Source organism: Sus scrofa, chromosome 6 (assembly GCF_000003025.6).
Source record: "Sus scrofa isolate TJ Tabasco breed Duroc chromosome 6, Sscrofa11.1, whole genome shotgun sequence".
Lineage (NCBI taxonomy): Eukaryota > Metazoa > Chordata > Mammalia > Artiodactyla > Suidae > Sus > Sus scrofa.
The window spans coordinates 48,368,850-48,388,783 of record NC_010448.4 but is presented as its reverse complement, the minus strand read 5'-3'; the positions used below and the strand labels follow the sequence as shown (position 1 = coordinate 48,388,783).

Genomic DNA, 19,934 nt, shown 5'->3' with positions numbered 1-19,934 from the left:
ACTCCTGAATTTTTAAATATTTATTTTATTAAAGTATAGTTGATTTACAGTGTTGTGTCCATTTCCGCTGTACTGAAGGGTTTTAAGCTGGTGGATGACTTGACAAGATTTTGTTGTTAAGTGTTAGGATGATCACGTTTATGCAGTGTAGATAGAGATGCGAAGGGAATAAGCACTTTGAGCAAAAAAACCACAGAAAGCTAGTGCAGTAATCCGGGTGAGCAGTGACTACCTGAATCCATTGGCAAAATGATGGGGAGGAAAGGAAGAGAGAAGGGCTAAGCTTGGGCTGCTGGATGATGGTATATTTTCACTGAGAAGACAGAGGGAGAGAAGCATTTTTTTAAAATTAAAGGATAGTTGATTTATTTTATTTATATTTTTATTTTATTTTATTTTATTTTATTTTATTTTATTTTATTTTATTTTATTTTATTTTATTTTGTCTTTTGCGGGCCACACCCATGGCATATGGAGGTTCCCAGGGTAGGGGTCGAATGAGAGCTGCTGCTGCCAGCCACAGCAACACCAGATCCGAGCCACGTCTGCGACCTACACCATAGCTCACGGCAACGCCGGACCCTTAACCCACTGAGTGAGGCCCGGGATTGAACCCACAACCTCGTAGTTCCTAGTCGGATTCATTCCTGCTGCGCCATGACGGGAACTACAAGGATAGTTGATTTATAATGTGCTAATTTCTCCTGTACAGCAAATTGAGGTGGTTATACACATATATACATTCTTTTTTAGAAACGTTTCCTTTCCATTATGGTTTCTCTCAGGAAACTGGATATAGTTCCCTGTGCTGTACAGTAGGACCTTGCTGTCTATCTATTCTCAGTGCAATGGTTTATTCAGCCCATCCCTCCCCCTCCCCCCTTCTCCTTGCAACTTGGCAACCACAAGTCTGTACTCTATGTGTGAGTCTGTTTCTGTTTCATGGATAAGTTCATTGTGCCATATTTTAGATTCCACATGTAAATGATATCCTATGGTATTTGTCTTTTTCTCAATTAATTCACTTAGTATGAGAATCTCTGGTTGCATCCACGTTGCTGGCAAATGGCATTATTTCATTATTTTTTGTGGCTGAGTAGTATTCCACTGTATATTTGTACCACATCTTCTTAATCCCACTCATCTGTCGATGGACATTTAGGTTGTTTCCAAGTCTTGGCTGTTGTGAGTTGTGTTGCAGCGAACAATGAGGTGCATGTATCCCTTTGAATCACTGTTTTGTCCAAGTAGGTGCCTAGCAGAGGGATTGCTGGATCATCTGATAATTCAATTTTTAGTTTTCTGCGGAACCTCCTTACTGGTTTCCACAGTGGTTGTACCAATTTACCTTCCCACCAACAGTGTAGGAGGGTCCCCTTTTTTCCACATCCTCTCCAGCATTTGCTGTTTGTAAACTTTTTAATGATGGCCAATCTGCCTGGTGTGAGGTGGTACTTTATAGTAGTTTTGATTTGCATTTCTCTAATAGTTAGTGGTGTTGAGCAAGGGAGAAGCATAGTTGGAAGGAGGGCTATGATTGGGTTAAGGCACCCATGAAACATTCAAGTAGAAATGTTCCATAGTCAAATGGATACATGGGAGTGGAAGGTACTGTCTGATTCCATTTATAAGACATTCTTGAAAAAGAACTACAGGAACAGAGAACAGACCAATGGTTGCCAGGGGTTAAGGGGAAAGGGAGGCTGTGACGACAAAAGTAGAGCAGGAGGGGATTTGGGGGGAGGGAGGTGCTGTTCTGTATCCTGATTGTAGTCGTGGTAACATACATCCATATATGTCAGTCCTACGGTATATTAATTAAAAAATAAAACAGGCAAATTACTCTTGCATTTATGGCTTGGAGAACTGGTGCCAATGCTGGCCTCATTCCCTGAGATTCAGCATAAGAAAAGGACCTGGGCAGGTTTGGGATATACCAAATTTGAGGTGCCTTAAAGACATTCAAAAGGTATCAAGTAAACAGACGCACCGTCCGGAACTCAGAGGAGAGCTGTTCTTAAAATTTTCAAAATCCTCACTTGGTGTAGAATCATGGGTTTTTTTCTCCTGAACTCGTACCTTTGTTATCAGGAATTACTGTGTCATGTTCCTTATCAGTGTAATATTGGCCCAGCACCCGTGACTTCGTTTTTTTCATCTCAGCCATTATGTGGTAGTAAATAATAAATATTGATAACTTCTGTGTGGAATCTTATTTACAGTAGAAATGTAACAAAAAGCAGAAGGTTGTTCAGAACCAATATAGAGTATGAGTCACTCTATGGTGGTGTCTGAAGCCAGGAGAGGGTTTGGGAAGGCTTAGGAAGAGCGTGGAATGTGAGAAGAGGCAGCAGCGACAGAGGCATGAAGATGAGAAGCTTGAAAGTCGCAGCCTCAGGGTGTGTGTGTGTGTGTGTGTGTGTGTGTGTGTGCGCGCGCGCACCTAAGTATGTGTTGTCAGAGAGGCCAACAGAAGGATAAAATTCAAAAAAGTGGTGCTTGTGAGAGATCATCCCACTGGATTTAATCACAGGGATTCTTGGCAACCTTGGCCGACATAGCGCAGTGGTTGAGTGGAAACTAGACTGTTGGGGCTGAAGAATGTAGAAGGAGTGACGGGGAAATATGGACAGTTGAGTCCGTGCGTGTACATAGCTCTTTCGAGAAACTTAACTCTGATGGAAAGGGGAGCAAAGGGGCTGCAGTTAGGGCAGAATGGGTTGTTAGGGTGTGTGTGTGTTAAAGAGACTCGATCATGATTATACGATGATGTGCAGGAAAAGAGATTGAGAGGATGCAGTTCACGGGTGCAGCCAGTGTCCCGACACCGAGGGAGGGGCTGCTTTTCTGATTAGATGCCCTCTCTCTCCAGGCCCTTTCGCTTTATGTTGGAGCTATTAACCAACACTAATTAGAGGCAGAAAAACTGGAAGCTATCTCTATTTGATGATAATGCGGTTATAAATGAATCAATGAAAAGCAACTACAAATAGGAGAATGTAGTTAAGTAGCATGGCAGATAGTTAATACACAGAAATCAATAGTCTTCAGCAGTATCGCGTTAGAAGAGGCAATAGAAGAGCACACCCTGTGCACAAGAGCAAATAGTAACGACAGTAAAATGCCTAGGCAGCACCTTAACAAGGAATATATAAAACCTATCTAAGGAAAACTGTAAATGCCCGTGGAGGACACGAAAGTAAACATGAGCAAGCGGAAGGGCGATGTGTTTTGGATAGAGGTTCACATGACAAAGACAGTTATTCTTTCAAAGTAAACTTATAAATGTAATGCAACTCCCCCCAAATACCATCCAATTTTTATCTAGAATTATAAAGTTGATTACAAAACTTACTTGAAAGAGTAAACCAGAACAGCTAGGAAAAAAAACAAAAAACAAAAAACCTCTGAGAAAGAGGGCCATGGTAGGGAGGTACTACCAGAGAGGAACACATACCCTAAAATTTTAAGTACAACAATGAAATCTTAGCACATGGATGGATAGACCAAAAGAACAGTGGTAGAAAAATTTCCAATTACGTGGCTATTAAACAACTCACTTCTAAATAGTCCATGGGTCAAAGAAGCCTCAAGAAAATCTTAAAAATATGTAGACTTAGGAGTTCCCTGGTGGCCCAGTGGGGTAAGTATCTGGCATTATCACCACCGTGGCTTGGGTTACTGCTGTGGCGTGGATTTTATCTCTGGCTGGGAACTTCTGCATGCCATGATCATGGCCAAATACACACACACACACACACACACACACACACACACACACACATAGATACATATACATGCTTAAGTCTGTTACACACACACACACACACACACACACATAGATACATATACATGCTTAAGTCTGTTATATATAGACTTGAGTAAAAGTGAACATACGACATATCAAAATATACGCGTACAGACTGAAAGAACGGTTTTGTCCCCGCCATGGCTGAGCTGATCCAGAAGAAGCTACAGGGAGAAGTGGAGAAATATCAACAGCTACAGAAGGACTTGAGTAAGTCCATGTCAGGGAGGCAGAAACTAGAAGCACAACTAACAGAAAATAATATCATGAAGGAGGAACTGGCCTTGCTGGATGGGTCCAATGTGGTCATTAAACTTCTGGGTCCAGGGAGTTCCCGTTGTGGCTCAGTGGTTAACGAATCCAACTAGGAACCGTGAGGTTGCGGGTTCGATTCCTGGCCTTGCTCAGTGGGTTGAGGATCCGGCATTGCCATGAGCTGTGGTGTAGGTCACAGACACGGCTTGGATCCCATGTTGCTGTGGCTCTGGGGTAGGCTGGTGGCTACAGCTCTGATTAGACCCCTAACCTGGGAACCTCCATATGCTGCGGGAGCAGCCCTAGAAAAGGCAAAAAGACAAAAATAAATAAATAAACTAACTTCTGGGTCCCGTGCTGGTCAAACAGGAGCTGGGAGAGGCTTCCAGCCACAGTGGGGAAAAGGCTGGACTACATCACAGCTGAAATTAAATGATAGGAATCCCAGCTCCAGAAGCTGGAGCGCCAGTCAGAGCCACAGAGGGAGACCCTGGCTCAGCTGCAGCAGGAGTTCCAGCAGGCCCAGGCGGCCAAGGCAGGGGCTCCTGGGGAAGCCTGACCCTGTGGAGGTGGGAATGAGGCAGCTCAGGGGTCTCTACTGTAGTGAATAAAATGTGAGAACACCTGGGAAAAAAAAAAGATACAGCTACAGCATTGCCAGAAGGGAAATTTATAGCACTACATGCTTGTATTAGGAAAAAGGAGACGTGTCAAACTGGTAACCTAACCTCCTACCCAAGAACCTAGTGAAAGAAAAGTAAACACGAAGCAATCAGAGGGAAGACAAAATTAAGCAGCAAAAATTAATAAAATTGAAAAAGCAGCATAATAGAGAAAAATCAATGAAACAAAAAGCTGGTTCTTTGAAAAGATCATAAAATTGATTAACACAAAACAGGACTGACAAAGATAGGAGAGAAAACCCAAATTACCAGTATCAAGAATGAAAGATAGAAAGAAAAAAAGAAAGAAAAACCAACAAACAAAAATAATGAAAGATGAGGCGTTCCTGGTGGCACAGAGGATTAAGGATCTGGTATTGCCACTGCTGTAGCTCAGGTCACAGCATGGCCCAAAAAAAGAAAGAATGAAAGATAATGGTACATTTACCAGATCCTGCAGCCATTACTATGGTAATAAGGGGATACGATGAACTCTACACTCACAAAAAACCATGAGCTATAAGAACTCAACCAACATAAAACAAAGTCATGAAAGAAATTGAACTTATAATTAAAAAGCCCTAAAGAAAGACTATCCAGGCCCAGATAGTTCCACCAGAAAATTCTACCAAACACTTGAAGAAGAAGTGGCATCACTATTATGCATTCTATTCCAGAAAACAGAAGAGGGAACACTCTCCAACTCATTCAATGAGGCTAGTATATTACCTTGACAGCAAAACCAGACAAAGACATTATATCAAGAAAGAAGAGGAGGAACAGCAGGACAAGCAGAAGGAGGAAGAGAGAAAGAAAATTAAATAGTACCTCTCATGAACTTAGATTTTAAAATTCCTTAAAATATTAGCAAATTAGGAGTTCCCATTGTGGCTCAGCAGCTAATGAATCTGACTAGTATCCATGACGATGTGGGTTCGATCCCTGGCCTTGCTCAGTGGGTTAAGGATCTGGTGTTTCCGTGAGCTTTGGTGTAGGTCGCAGACGCATCTCGGATCCCACGTTGCTGTGGCTGTGATGTAGGCTGGTAGCTACAGCTTTGATTCAGCCCCTGGCCTGGGAACCCTCATATGCCATGGGTGCGGCCCTGAAAAAAAAAAAAAGACAAAATATTAGCAAATTATAGCCGACAAAGTATAAAAAATTTCTATACCATAAACAAGTGGGATGTATTCCAGATATGCAAGGCTGGTTCAATATTAAAAACTACATCAATGTAATCCACCATGTCAACAAGGTAAAGAAGAAAAATTGACATGGGAAAATAATTTGACAATAACCAACACCTATTTATGATTTTAAAAAAATCTCTCGGAATTCCCATCATGGCTCAGTGGTTAACAAACCTGACTAGAATCCGTGAGGATGCAGGTTCAATCCCTGGGCTCCCTCAGTGGGTTAAGGATCCGGTGTTACCATGAGCTGTGGTGCAAGTTGCAGACACAGCTTGGATCCCATGTTGCTGTGGCTGTGGTGTAGGCTGATGGTTACAGCTCTGATTCAGCCCCTGGCCTGGGAACCTCCATATGCTGAAAGTGCAGCCCTAAAAAGCAAACAAACAAACAAACAAAAAAAAAAACTGAACAAACTAGGAGTAAAAGGGAACTGCTTCAATTTGATAAAATAGCATCTACCAAAAAACTAGAGCTAACTTAATGCTGAAAGCCTGAACCTTTTCCTCCTTATGAGGAACAAGGTGAGAATGTGCACCCCTCTTATTCACCATAGCGCTAGAAGTTCCAGCTAGCTGACTAAGGCAAAACAAAGATTAAAAAAGTACCAGTTGGTTGACAGCAGCGGCTTGGGTCACAGCTGTGACTTGGATACACTCTCTGGCCCAGGAACTTCCATATGCCACAGGTGCGGCCATAAAAAAAAAAAATAAAAAGGAATAAAATTGTCCCTATTTTCAGATGACATGATTGGCTGCATAGAACGTCCCAAGAAATCTACAAAAAAAAAAAAAAAAAAAAACCCTTCTAAAAGTAAACACACAAAAATCCAATGCATTTCTATATGCTAACAATGAAAATGTGGACTCCAAAATTTAAAACACAATGCTGTTTACAATAGCTCCAAAGAAAAATAAAACGTTTACATATAAATCTAACCAAACATGTTCAGGCTCTCTTTCTTGAAAAACACACTTTTTTTTTTTAACTTAGAGTAGGAATTTATTGTCTCACCGTTCTAGAGGCCAGAAAGTCAAGACCACGATGTCGGAAGGGTTAGTTCTGTTGAAAAAAGGTTCGCTTCTCTATGAGGAAGAATCCGTTCCATGCCTCTACCCGCTTCTGGTGGTTTACTGACGATTTTTAAGCATCTCTTGGCCTGTGGAGGATGCGTCTACAATCTCTCCCCTCATCTTTATGTGATGTTCTCCCTGTGTGCATGTTTGTCTGTGTGTCCAAATTGCCCCTTTTTATCAGGACCCCTGGTCGTGGTGGGTTAGGAGCCCACCCCGCTCCAGTATGGCGTGTGGCCCTCATCTTAACTTACATCTGCAGCACCCTCATTTCCAAGTAAGATCACGTTCTAAGGTTCTGGGGGTTAGGAGTTTAACATATGAATTTTAAAGGGACATAATGGAACCTGTAACAATGATCTCACTTTTTTCTTATTAGAAAAGCTATATATGTGACACATGCATATGTGTATATATGTGAGCTGGTAAGCACTGAATGGTACCCATCAAACTGCCAGCGGGGGTTATGCTCTGGGAAATGGTGGGGAATGAGGCGGGAGGGGTGGGCACTGCTTTTTATCTCTACACGTGGAAGTGACTGAAAAAATTTCACCAAATATGTGTAACTACTGCAAATTTAAGCAAGCAACGAAAAAGCCTTTAAGGCACCTTATAGGTGTCCTTTAAGGTAGCTATGAGGCTACCCTGGAGAGACGTGGGAACTCCAACAATTAAGTGATCCAAAATGGTTGGAATACTTTTTTGTGTGTGTGTCTTTTTTTTTGTCATTTCTTGGGCTGCTCCCGCAGCATATGGAGGTTCCCAGACTAGGGATCTAATTGGAGCCGTAGCCACCCGCCTACGCCAGAGCCACAGGAACTCGGGATCCGAGCCGCGTCTGCAACTTACACCACAGCTCACGGCAACGCCGGATCCTTAACCCACCGAGCAAGGCCAGAGATCGAACCCGCAACCTCATGGTTCCTAGTCAGATTCGTTAACCACTGCGCCACCACGGGAACTCCTGGAATACTTTTTGATGTGCAAAACAGTAATATGTTCTATGTTCCCCCCCAAAAGGACTCGTGAGTCAGTGGCACAGTGGAAATAGCACTGCACTTAGAGTCCAGAGAGTCAGGTAGAGTCCCGTTTCTGGCACTAGCTGGCCAAGTGATGGTAGGCTCTTACTCACCATGGTATTTGCATTTTTATCTTTAAATATTTCTGTGAATTTCAGATATGTGGTCCCATGGTCAGATCCGGCTCATACATGGATGTTTTGAGTCACAACACAATTTGAGCCTAAAAAGAGCCCACTGTCTCTTCTCCTAGAAAAAGATCTGAACACAGAAACCATTGCCCTGAGCTGTGTAGGTGGAGTACAGCCTATTCTTGTTATATGACCAGGTAACCCGCTTATCCCAGTCAGCCTCTGCAAAGTGTCTGTTTCATTCTTCATCATCATTACGGAAGGACAGCTTCCACAGCAGGCCCAGACAGACAGCACTGAACCCCCCAACCCTGTGTCAGTCCTCCAGAGCTTCTCTTCATTTCTCCATTCGATCAGGAAGTAATTACTAACTATGAGCCAGGACTATACCAGGCCCTGGGTCACTGATCAGCAAAATAAACATGTCCCTATTCAGATCAAGGGAGTCAGGAAAACACAAGACAATATGAAATGTGTTTTGGCAAAGGAATTACAGTCTTCAATGTCTTTCAAATGCTTCTTTTCATGGAACTGCATCAACTCAGCTTTGAAATCATGCGTTAGATAATTTTGCCCGCTACTTGTTGGCTTTCCAAGAATTCTGTCTTTCAATTCCACCTACGGTTACTGGAGAAGGGCATGGCTTGGGCAGAAAGTAGCTGTGCACCTGCAGTTTAGCTACTCAAAGTGAAAAAGAAAAAAAGTGGCATCTCTGACTGGGAGGCATTCTTTCAACTACCTGGATGGTGTCACGTTTTAACCCTAGGTGGGAGAATCCACCCTGCAGAGTCCAGGTGTGAAAACGTTGCCATAGTTGATCACAAGTCCTGAGAATAATGAGGACTACTTATTCTTTCCTTGTCAGGGTCAACATCTGCCGAGCCCACTCCTCATTCTCACTAATCATTACATCAAACACAGATGTGCTCCCTTGAAAGCCTTTGAAGTGCATGTTTATTAGTTTCTTCAGACACAGCACATGCCAAGATGACAGGGATCATCTCCCTTTTCTTTCTTCTATAAGTTCCCTCAGAATTCTTATTGCCTGTCCTCATAATATTTCTGCAAAAAAAATTAAGTACTAGAGAAATAAATCCAAGAAGATCTACAAAAGTGGGAAAAATACAATGTTTATGGATCAGAAGAATTCAACCAGAAAAGGAAGCCAGCCACAAAAACACTACAGATTGATAAAATGAACTACATTAAAGTTAGGAATTTTTTCATCACTTAGAAAGTGAAAAGGTAAGTCACAGAGTGGGAGAAAAAATTACAAAACATCTAACCCAAGATGATTTGTATCCAGAATATGCAAAGAATTCATATAGATCAATAAGAAAAAAAAAACAGACAACCCAATTAAAAAAATGGGCAAGAGACTTGAACGAGGGCATTCCTAAAATCGCAAATCACAAGAAAGAATCAAATAGCCAATAACTGTGTGAAAAGTTCTCAAACTTACTGAAAATAAAGGACATTAAAAATCACAACCCGGGAGTTCCTGTTGTAGTGCAGCAGAAACGAACCTAACTAGTATCCATGAGGACACGGGTTTGATTCCTGGCCTCGCTCAGTGGGTTAAGGATCCAGTGTTTCTGTGAACTGCGGTGTGGGTCGAAGACGCAGCTCGGATCTGGCATTGCTGTGGCTGTGGTGCAGGCCAGCAGCTACAGCTCCGATTCAGCCCCTAGCCTGGGAACTTCCATATGCCTCGGGTTCGGCCTGAAAAAGCAAAAAACAAACAAAAACCCCACAGCCCAATACCACTACACCTCTAGAATGGCTAAAGCTACAAGTTTAGCAAGGTCAGTTTGGATGAAGTTGTGGACTCGTGCACTGATTGGTCATACACTGATCACAGGTTTTCAAATTGAAACACGTTTGGTAGCACCTACTAAAGCTGAGCCCAACAACCCAGCAATGACCATTAGGAGCTCCACAGCACACCCCAACAAAAACTGTGCACATGCATGTGCATCCGAAGATGATCTGCATTGGCCCGAACTGGAAACCGTAGGATGGGTAAATATGTAGTGATTTTTAAACAAGTGAGTTTGGCAAAATGAACTACAGTTATGTGTGCCGAGTGAAAGAAAATCACAGAACAATACAGACATCGCTTTCATTTGCGTAAAATTCAAGAACAGGCTAAATAAGCCATAGTGTTAGAAGCCAAAATAGGGAGTTCCCTTGGCTCAGCAGATTAAGGATCCAGCATTGTCACTGCTGTGGTGTGGGTTCCGTCTCTGGCCCAGGAACTTCTGCATGCCTCGGGTGTGGCCAAAAAAAGAGGAGAAGCCAGGAGTTTGCTGTTATGGCTCAGCGAACACAAATCTGACTAGTAGCCATGAGGATGTGGGTTTGATCTCTGGCCTCGCTCAGTGGGTTGAGGATCCATTGTTGCTGTGGCTGTGGTATAGATCGCAGATGTGGCTCAGATCCTGAGTTGCTGAGGCTGTGGTGCAGGCCAGCAGCTCTAGCTCTGATTAAACCCCTAACCTGAGAACTTGCATATGCCGCACTTGCATTGGAAAGAAGGAAGGAAGGGGGGGAGGAAGGAAGAAATTCAGTTCCTCCACTACATTAGTCACATTTCAAGAGCCCAACAGACACATGTAGCCATTGGACAGCACAAGACAGAACGTTTTTATCATCGCAGAAAGTTATATTTGGTGGACGTGGGTAAGATCTCCTGGAGAAAAGAGGTAGAGAAAGAAGCAGAGAATGAGACTCTGAGGACTGCCCCTATTAAAGGGGTCATTGTAGGAAACAGACCAAAGTAACACAAGGTCCAGAAAAAAGTGATATCATGGACACCAGGACATTAGAACATTTCAAGGAGGAAGTGTTCATGACCAGTGTTACAGAGAAGGAGCTAGAAATGAACGGCAGTAGGAGGTCCTTGGAGGGTTTGGCAGAACAGCCTCAGTGCACGTGGAAGTCAGATGGTGGTGGGTGAGAGAGAGACGGGTGGGGAGGTGCAGAGCAGGAACAGAGCAGGAACAGGACACGCAGGCCTTGGAGTTTCAAGTGGCTAAAACAATAAAGAGGCTTTTCCATAAAGCAAGGAGCAGATAGCCAGTGCCCTACAGGTCTCAGCCTGGGTTCTTGGGAAATGACTCAGGCAGAAAATGATGTCCGGTTTCCAGGCATGGAGTCAGCAGGGAGAGCATGAAGATGAGTGTTCCAGGTGGAAGGACCTGCACAGGCCGTGGCAGGGGGTGAAAGGTGCAGGAAATGGAGACTCAGGGCTTGAGATCATCCTGCTGAGACTGTGGCCTTGCATTCCCAGGGACAGGGAGCATGGAATGTTCCTGAGCAGGGGAAGAACAAAATCAAGTGTGAACCTCAGGGAGGTCCGTGGCAGCTGAGGCAAGCTGGAGGAGTTCCCCAAGTGGGTAGAGAGGCCCCTCGTGGGATCCAGAGCGTGAAGGAATGAAGGGCAGGGTTGCCAGCTCATCTGAATTTAGCTGCAGAGAGTCAGTGCTTTCCAGCTGTGCCCTGGATCTCTAGAACCCAGACAAGTCAGAGGGTCTCAGGGGTCTCAAGTGGGAGGATCAGCACAGACCTGGCCCCCAAAGATCCTGTTGGGTGGGAGAGGCCAGAGGACTCAGACACACGAGCGCCGTGGATTTGGACTCAGACCAGGGCTGCTGGTGGTGGGATGGACGTAATTTCACTGACCACAAGGAAGTGTCCCCACAGGTTTTCTTAGGAATCGCCAGTGGGGTTTCTGAGAATTGATACAATACAGAGCAGGACACAGGGTGTGTCACAGCACACCCACACACATGCACACACACACCCGCCATGCTCACACCCTTTACGCTCTGAAAGGAGTGAGGTCTCAGGGGTGTCAAATCCAGAACATTAAACAGTGAGCCTTTCCACCACCTCCCCACTGCCAGGGACTCCGGCTGCAGAGAGCAACAGTGGATTTTAAGGGGGAGAAGGCTTCTCTCTGCGGGTCAACCCGGGGGACCTCAAGGCTTGGAGGCTGGGGGAGGGGGCAGAATCACCCCTGAGTCTCAGCCTCACTCTCTGGCCCCTCACCCCTGATTTCTCTGAGGTCAGGCTGAAAGAGGGGGTGTCTATTATAGGTGATTTTGATGTCTCGGTTTATAATAGCTGTTTCCTCCTCAGGAATCCCAGCAGCCCCTCCTCCCCGTCCTTTCCCTCGGGGACTCCTCCCCGCAGAGCCCCCACTCCCCCTGGGTCCCCTCACCCCTGCCTGTTTCTTGATATCTCTGCCTCTTATCCAGTCTTCTGTTTACTCACCTCATTTTCCTGGTTGACTTTGGGTTCCAGTCAACTCCGAGGCTTTATCTCTCCTTCTGGGTACCTGCCCTGGGTGGGGGCTCGGACAGCCCCCACCCACCCTGGCCACCCACTTTGCGATAAGAGAGAAGTCCTGGGGGCAGCAGCTGCTGGGGTGTTGTCCGAGGGGACGCCCAGGCTTTGCAGCTGCTGTTTCCAGGGGAGACTCCCCAGCAAATAGTAAGTCTTGAGGTTGGAGAAGGGAGGGCAGGGCCAGGTCAGGCAGGCCAGCTCCTCCCGAGGAACCGACTCCAGCTCAGAAAGCCCACACTACCTCTCAGCTGTTTCTGCTTCTGCTACCTGTGTGTGAACTAGACCCCCGGTTCCCACCCCCGGCAGGTTTGGGGGTGAGAAGGAGGCAGGGGAGCACAGAGTCACTGAAAACTTGTTCAGCTAGTCCCTTCTAAGGGAAAGGGAAAAAAAACAAAAAACAAAAAACGAAACCATGCCTCCTAGGAAACCAAGGTTGCAGGAGGTGGAGCCTTGTGTCTGTATGGAAACAGGGGGCTCCATCCTTCTTTATGCAAAGCCCCAGCCCCCAGGTCCCACCTGCTGCTCACTTAGGGACCACACCAGAAGAGCCTGCCTCCCACCTACAGGCCTTGAGAGTCTGCAGAGTGCCCGCGGCAGGATGAATGCGCCCAGGGACACTGGTGTTGATATTCCCGTTTTGCAGACGAGGTGTCCAGGAGGCCCCGTTTGTCTGGGGCTAAAGGGGTTGTGTCCCACTCGGACACCAATCCTGGGTCAGCTACTCAGATTCCTGCCCACTCCAGATACCTGCCCCTCACCCTGAGTGGTTGGAAACAGGATCTGAGTGTCTGGGCACCAGGGATCCGCTTGTGGGAGCTGGGGACCCGGATGTGTGTCCTTCATTATTGTTTCTGGCAGAAGCCAAAGGAAAAGAACTCTAACCATCCAACCAGCAAACAAGACCAAATGCCACCTTCCACTCCCGCTCCCCGCCCACTGAGGGCCCAGGTCCAGACCCTCAGCACCCTGCTCCCCAGCTGTTTCTCCCAGGGACACCACCCTTCCAGGACTGAAGTTTCCAGCAGACTCCCCAGGCACAGCCACCAGCTGTTCTCACACCCCTGTCAGGACCCAGGCATTCAGGCTTCCCTGCACCCTACCCCCAGGCCTTCAGCGTCCCCATTCCAGCTGGTCCTGGATCAGCAGCCACCTCCAGGAAGTTGACATCATCTGCCCTGCAGGTGGCCCAGGGTGTGGCCTGAGGAGTCAAGTAACTCCATTATATAGCCCAGCCCAGGGGCTAGCCCTGCAGCTCCGGGAACCTGCAGGTGAGAGAGGGTGCATCCCCTTTGGAAGTGGGACATCTGGTCCCCTGCCCTTGCCCCTGGCTTGAGGCCTTCCCATCCCGCCCCCTCCCCCCAGACCCGCTAGACATCAAACTCCCCATCCTTCCCTGCCTCACCCTCCCCAGCCAACCCCCAGACCCAGTGGATGTCCAGCTCCCCTTTCACACACACCGGCCCTTGGATGCAGCCCACCTCAGCCCTCCTGGTAGCCCTTGTCCCGAGACTGGGCCCTTTTGTCCTCTCGGGGACAGGCTTTGGCAGGAGGGCAGACCAGCCTCCTGTGACCCCTTCTCTTTCCCCACTGCAGACATGGGTTCCCTGTGGAGCTGGTGGATGCTCTGGGCCGGAGCAACCCTCCTGTGGGGTAAGTCAGACCCAAATCCCACCCATGTCCTCGTTCCAGTCTGGGGACCCTGCCTGCCCGGGTAAGCACACTCCATCTGAGCCCCTTCCATGAAGCCATCTCCCAAGGGCATCCCAGCCTATCTGAGACGGGAGAGAGAAGCCATTTAGGTCCTATAGGGAACTGCGGTGGAATTCACCCATTCTCTCTCTCTCTTCCGGAGGGAAGCAGGTAAAAACCGTAGCCTCCAAATTCAAGTAGGTAAGAACTTCTACTCTCGTGATTTTTTGCAACTCAACTCATGTTTTGTCTCGGAGCCTCATTCTGCTGAGATGATGGGAAATTTCACCTAAGTCATTCTTGTGGGGCTTTGTGCCCAGTTCTCACAGAGTTACGTCCAGGGCTAGAGTCTTAGGTAAAGCCAAAGTCTGGGGGGAAAGACGGGACATCAAACCCCTCTAATTATCAGTCAATATCTATTTAGGTCACTTTTGGAACATTCATTGCCCTCGATCCCCTGGCCCCAGAGGACACTGGAATGTCCTTCAAGGCTCCCCCTCTTTGGCAGACAGTCCTTCTGTCACCCCCACAACTCTCTCCAGGACCCTGTAGAGGGATCTCTCTCTTCCTCCTCTCTTCTCAGCCCTGGAGAATCTCTTCTTAGATTCTCCACTCCTCTCTATTCTGCCCACTCCTCTCTATTTCTAGAAGACATTGTATCCATACTCTCATAATCCCCCCTTTTCCCTTCACCGCCCCCCCTCCATCCTATGAAGGCAGAAACCACAAACTGGCACTTGAATCCAGCCAGTTTGGGCCCCAGAGTGCTTACTTAAAACAATTTTGGATTGGAGATGTCACATGGAAATTCAGAGAGCCGGTTTCTCTTGAAAAAATGTAAGATCTGACACTTTTTTTTTTTTAATGGGGGGGGGGTCCATCCGCCATCGTGGTAACAATAGATTAAAGCCAGTAGCAAGACCCCACACTGGGTGGCCTCTGGGTGCTGTAGCTGCACAGCGGCCCGTTCTGTTTCACACATGGACGTCAACAGATTATGCAGCCAGAATGAGTGAGAACCAACCTCTGGCCCTGTCCCCTGGGGACCCTTGGCCAGCTCTCTCGCCTTTTCTCCCCCCTCTCCGTGCCCCTCGGTGGTTTCCCAGCCCTGCGGAGCTGTCCGCCCCTCACTTCATCCTCCCTGCCACCCATCCTTTCCTTCAGGCCTCCCAGGCCCTCCCCCCACCCCCAGCCAGACTCATCCTCTAAACACTTAGCAATTGGTGTGTTCCTGGGTCCCAACCAGTCTGAAGAGATGCCAGTCAGAGCGCTGCTGCAGGGTCCTAGAAGCCCCCAGGGTGCCTGGCATCGGCCCTTTGCCTGTCGCTTGTGTGAGGGGTGGCCTTGGCGAAAGGGTCCTGGGGAGAGTCAAGGGGCCCAGAGGGAGGGGTCTTTGGGGGAGGGGGGTGTCAGGTTGGCAGCTTCTTACCAACCAGTTTGGAAATATTTTGCATTTTAGCAACTGATGCACACCTATCTCAGTTACTAACTGCCACTCCCCCCACATCGCCTATAGGAAAGCCAGTCTCGGGAGTTCCAAGAGTATAATAATGAGGTGCCATGTACCATGTGTTATACTGAGTTCTTTCACAGTATGCCGGGGACCCTCCAGGTGCCTTGTATATGTTAACACAGTTAATTTCTAGGACCTGGTCCTGGGTGTACTTTCAGGCCCAGCTTGTTGAGGAGCTGCCGCCAGGCAGTGCAGCGTTTGAGGGCACTGATGCTAAAGCCAGATTTCCCAGCTTCAAATCCCACCTCTGCTTCTGTGACTTCACCTCTGTGCATCTGTTTGCCTATCTGTAAAATGGGGGTAATAATGGTACCCCCCCACATACAGGATTGTTACGTGACAGTATAATGAGTTAACCCTTGCAGAGCAGTTAGGGGGTATCGGGCAAGTGGGCAGGGCCCATAAGGATGAGCAGACAGCAGGCAAGAGCTTTTGAAGACTGGAAGGCAAGAGAGCAGGAGCCTCTTCCTCTGTGGACCTCTCCCTTCCCCAAGCCAGGACCCTAAACGCTAGGGTTCCCAGCACTGGCGAAAACACCCCGCCCCCATCCAGCCTCCAGGGCCTGGAAGCCACCCAACTTCAAAGGGCCACTTTGGGCTTGAATAGTAGAATGGGGGAAAGGTACGTGAGTGATTTATACCAGGTAACACTTGGGATCAATTCCAACCCCTACTGATGTTTTAGTTTATTCAAACCTGGCCGCTCCCCCTCCCCAGCTGTCCCTGTGACGAAGGAATTACCATCATCCTCAGGCTGCAAATGAGGAAACAGAAGCACGGAGAGCTTTGAATTACTTGTCCAGTGTCACACAGCTAATTGATTGAGCCAGGATTCTGACCTAGGCAGCCTGATACCACCGTTTCCATTCTGTTCAACAGTCTCTGTCTTCCATTTTCTGTCTTTTCAAAAAAAGATGGCTTGGAGTTCCCTTGTGGCTCAGTGGGTTAGGCATTGTCACTGCAGTGGCTCTGGTTACTGCACTGGTGTGAGTTTGATAAATTCCGCATGCCACGGGTGCAGCCAAAACAAAACAAAACACGATCCTTAGCCTTCTGACCTAAGTGAGAAGGTAAGGAAGAGGGGGAGACGGAGAGAAGAACCCCAAGTTAATCTTCCCGTGGTTGTGGCTGCTGGTGGTTCTTCACCACCTTCCAGCTTTTTCGGGCTAAAGCTGTGTTAACCTGGGGAACAGTCAGGCCTGGGCAGCTCTCCCTGTGAGACCCCAGACCTCGTCTGCCCCCCCCCCCGCCCCAGAATGCATAGTTGGGAGCCAATGCCCAAATTCCCCAGGCCCGGAGAGCTCCAGGATTCCCACCTGCATGGACACTCCTAACTCTTTCTCTGTGCCCCCTCTTCCCTCCCCTCCCCCTCCTCCCTCCCCCTCCTTCCCTCCCCAGCCATGCAGACACAGGCCTCCGTGGCCACCTGCCGGGCCCAGGGTGATCCCCATTACACCACCTTCGACGGCCGTCGCTATGACATGATGGGCACCTGCTTGTATCGATGGCGGAGCTGTGCGGCAACGACGAGACCCTCCCCGCCTTCAGCGTCGAGGCCAAGAATGAGCACCGGGGCAGCCGCCTCGTGTCTTACGTGGGCTTGGCTACCGTGCGCGCCTACAGCCACGCGGTGTCGCTAGCCCGCGGCGAAGTTGGCTTTGCCCGGGTAAGGATCCAGAGCACACATCAGGGGTTCATACCCACAAGCCGCCCTCCAGGCAGAACGGGGAGGCCCCGCTTGAGCGTCAGACCCCAAATCGGAGCAACTGTGTGGTGGAGTGGAGGGAGCAGAGAAGGCGGGTGGCTTTGAGCATCAGTGGCAGAACATTAAACCCCTTTTGTCCAGAAATGTGATGTGTAAAAATTTTTAGGATGCTCAGAGAGATAGTTGAGGAAAAAAAGTTTATGCTATTGCGTTTATAACAGAGCAGGCGAGAAAGAGAGAGGGAGGGAGAGGAAAGACAAATATCCAACAATGGGGAATTTCTTTTCTCTCTCTCTTTTTTTTTTTTACCGTATATGCCCAACTTGATTTTTTGACTGAAGTGTAGATGATTTACAATATTGTTCATTTCTACTGCAGAGCAAAGTGACTCCGTTATACATACGTATACACTCTTTTTTGATATTCTTTTCCATTGCAATTTATCATGGGACATTGAATGTGATTCTCTGTGCTGTACAGTAGCATCTGGTTGATCATCCCCGCCGTGTAAAATAGCTTATGTCTGCCAACCCTAACTTCCCACTCTGTCCCTCCCCCAAACCCCTCCTCCTTGGCAACCAGAGATCTATTCTCTATGTCTGTGAGTCTATTTCTGTTTCATAGATAGATTCCTTTGTGCCACATTTAAGATTCCACTTATGTGATATCGTCTGGTATTCATCTTCTCTTTCTAACTTTCTTCACTTAGTATGATAATCTGTATTTGCATCCATGTTACTGAAAATAGCATGATTTGGTTATTTTTTATGGCTGAGTAATATTCCATCAACAACGGGGAATTTGGAGTTTCCATTGTAGCTCAGAGAAAATAAATCTGACTAGCATCCATGAGGATCCAAGTTTGATCCCTGGCCTCGCTCAGTGGGTTAAGGATCCAGCGTTGCCGTGAGCTGTGGTGTAGGTCGCAGACGTGGCTCGGATCTAGTGTTGCTGTGGCTGTGGCATAGGCTAGCAGATGCAGCTCCAATTTGACCCCGAGCCTGGGAACTTCCATATGCCTTGGGTGTGGTCCTAAAAAGACAAAATAATAATAATGACTATCCTCATAGATTGCTGATTTTAAAAGAACCTGACAGATGTGAGTATGTATGTGTCTATAGCAATATGGGTGATTTTCTCTTTTCTCGCTTTTTTTTTTTCTTTTGCTTTTTAGGGCTAAACCTGCAGCATATGGCGGTTCCCAGGTTAGGAGTCGAATGGGAGCCACAGTTGCTGGTCTACGCCACAGCCACACCAATGAGGGATCCGATCCATGTCTACGACCTACAGCACAGCTCACGGCAATGCCAGATCCTTCACCCACTGAGCGAAGCCAGGGTTTGCTAACCCACGACCTCATGGATGCTAGTCGGGTTCATTAGCCACTGAGGTTGCGGGTTCGATCCCTGCCCTCACTCAGTGGGTTAAGGATTGGGCGTTGCCGTGAGCTGTGGTGTAGGTTGCAGACACGGCTCGGATCCTGCATTGCTGTGGCTGTGGTGTAGGCCGGCAGCTACAGCTCCAATTGGACCCCTAGCCTGGGAACCTCCATATGCCGCGGGAGTGGCCCTAGAAAAGGCAAAAAGATAAAATAAATAAATAAATAGATAGATAAATAAATAAAAAAAATAACAGTGGTCTCTGGACTGACAGCCTGAGAGTGTGGGGACCTGGCTGTCTTGGTCACTCCCTAGCACAGACGTGGCAGGCTCGTGGAGGTGTTGCTGACTGACTAAATGAATGTTCTATCTTGTCCTTGACCTTGCTCATGCTGTTCCCTCTGCCTCTTACTCTTTTTTTTCATACCCCATCCTCTTGGCTAAGATGAGAATGTGTGAAGAAAGAATAAGAGAGAGATGCTCAGGAGGAGGAAAGTGGACCCAGGGGGCAGAGAGAACGCACTCCTTGTCTCCTGGCCAGACTCTCTCACCACTCGGGACCTTTGCAAGGAACACCCCTCCCCTCCTGGTTTTTGTGGCTCTCTCTCACTGATCCTTTATGGCCCAACTCAGCTGTCCCTTCCTCCAGGAAGCATCCCCCTGACCTGGAAGTTTGGGTCTGGCCCTTTTTCTCGGCTCCTGTCTCCTGTGCCTCTGTTATACCAGCCCCTATCGCTCTGGTCTGTCACTGTCTAGTGACAGGTCTGCCTTCCCCATTGCACTGGGAGCCCTATGGGAGCAGAGTCTGGGGTTGTCTTAGTCATCAGTGTGTCTCCAGGGTCTCCCAGGCCAGAGCCAGTGCCCAGTGAATGTTTATTTAATTCAGCAGTGGCTTTATTCACTTACTAGGTGCCTGCTATTCCACCAGGCACTTTTCTAGGCACTGGAGATGAAGCAGTGATCAAAGCAGACAAACCCCCTGTCTTCAGGAGTTCCCATTGTGGCCCAGCAATAACAAACCTGACTAGCATCCATGAGGATGTGGGTTCAATCCCTGGCTTCACTCAGGGGGTTAAGGATGCAGTGTTGCCTGGAGCTGCTGTGTAGACTGCAGATGCGGCTCAGATCTGGCGTTGCTGTGGCAGTGGTGTAGGCCAGCGG

At 47.6% G+C, this 19,934-nt stretch overlaps 1 protein-coding gene across 1 annotated transcript in view; it reads left to right on the top strand.

Annotated features, from left to right (window-relative positions):
- Positions 13,685-19,934, top strand: part of FCGBP (Fc fragment of IgG binding protein) — a 43,347-nt gene continuing 37,097 nt past the window's right edge. Inside the window, 4 exon segments of the mRNA XM_021094376.1 lie at positions 13,685-13,756; positions 14,082-14,138; positions 17,088-17,189; positions 17,192-17,355. Of these exon segments, the coding sequence (XP_020950035.1) occupies positions 14,084-14,138; positions 17,088-17,189; positions 17,192-17,355 (321 nt within the window). The 5' untranslated portion in view covers positions 13,685-13,756; positions 14,082-14,083.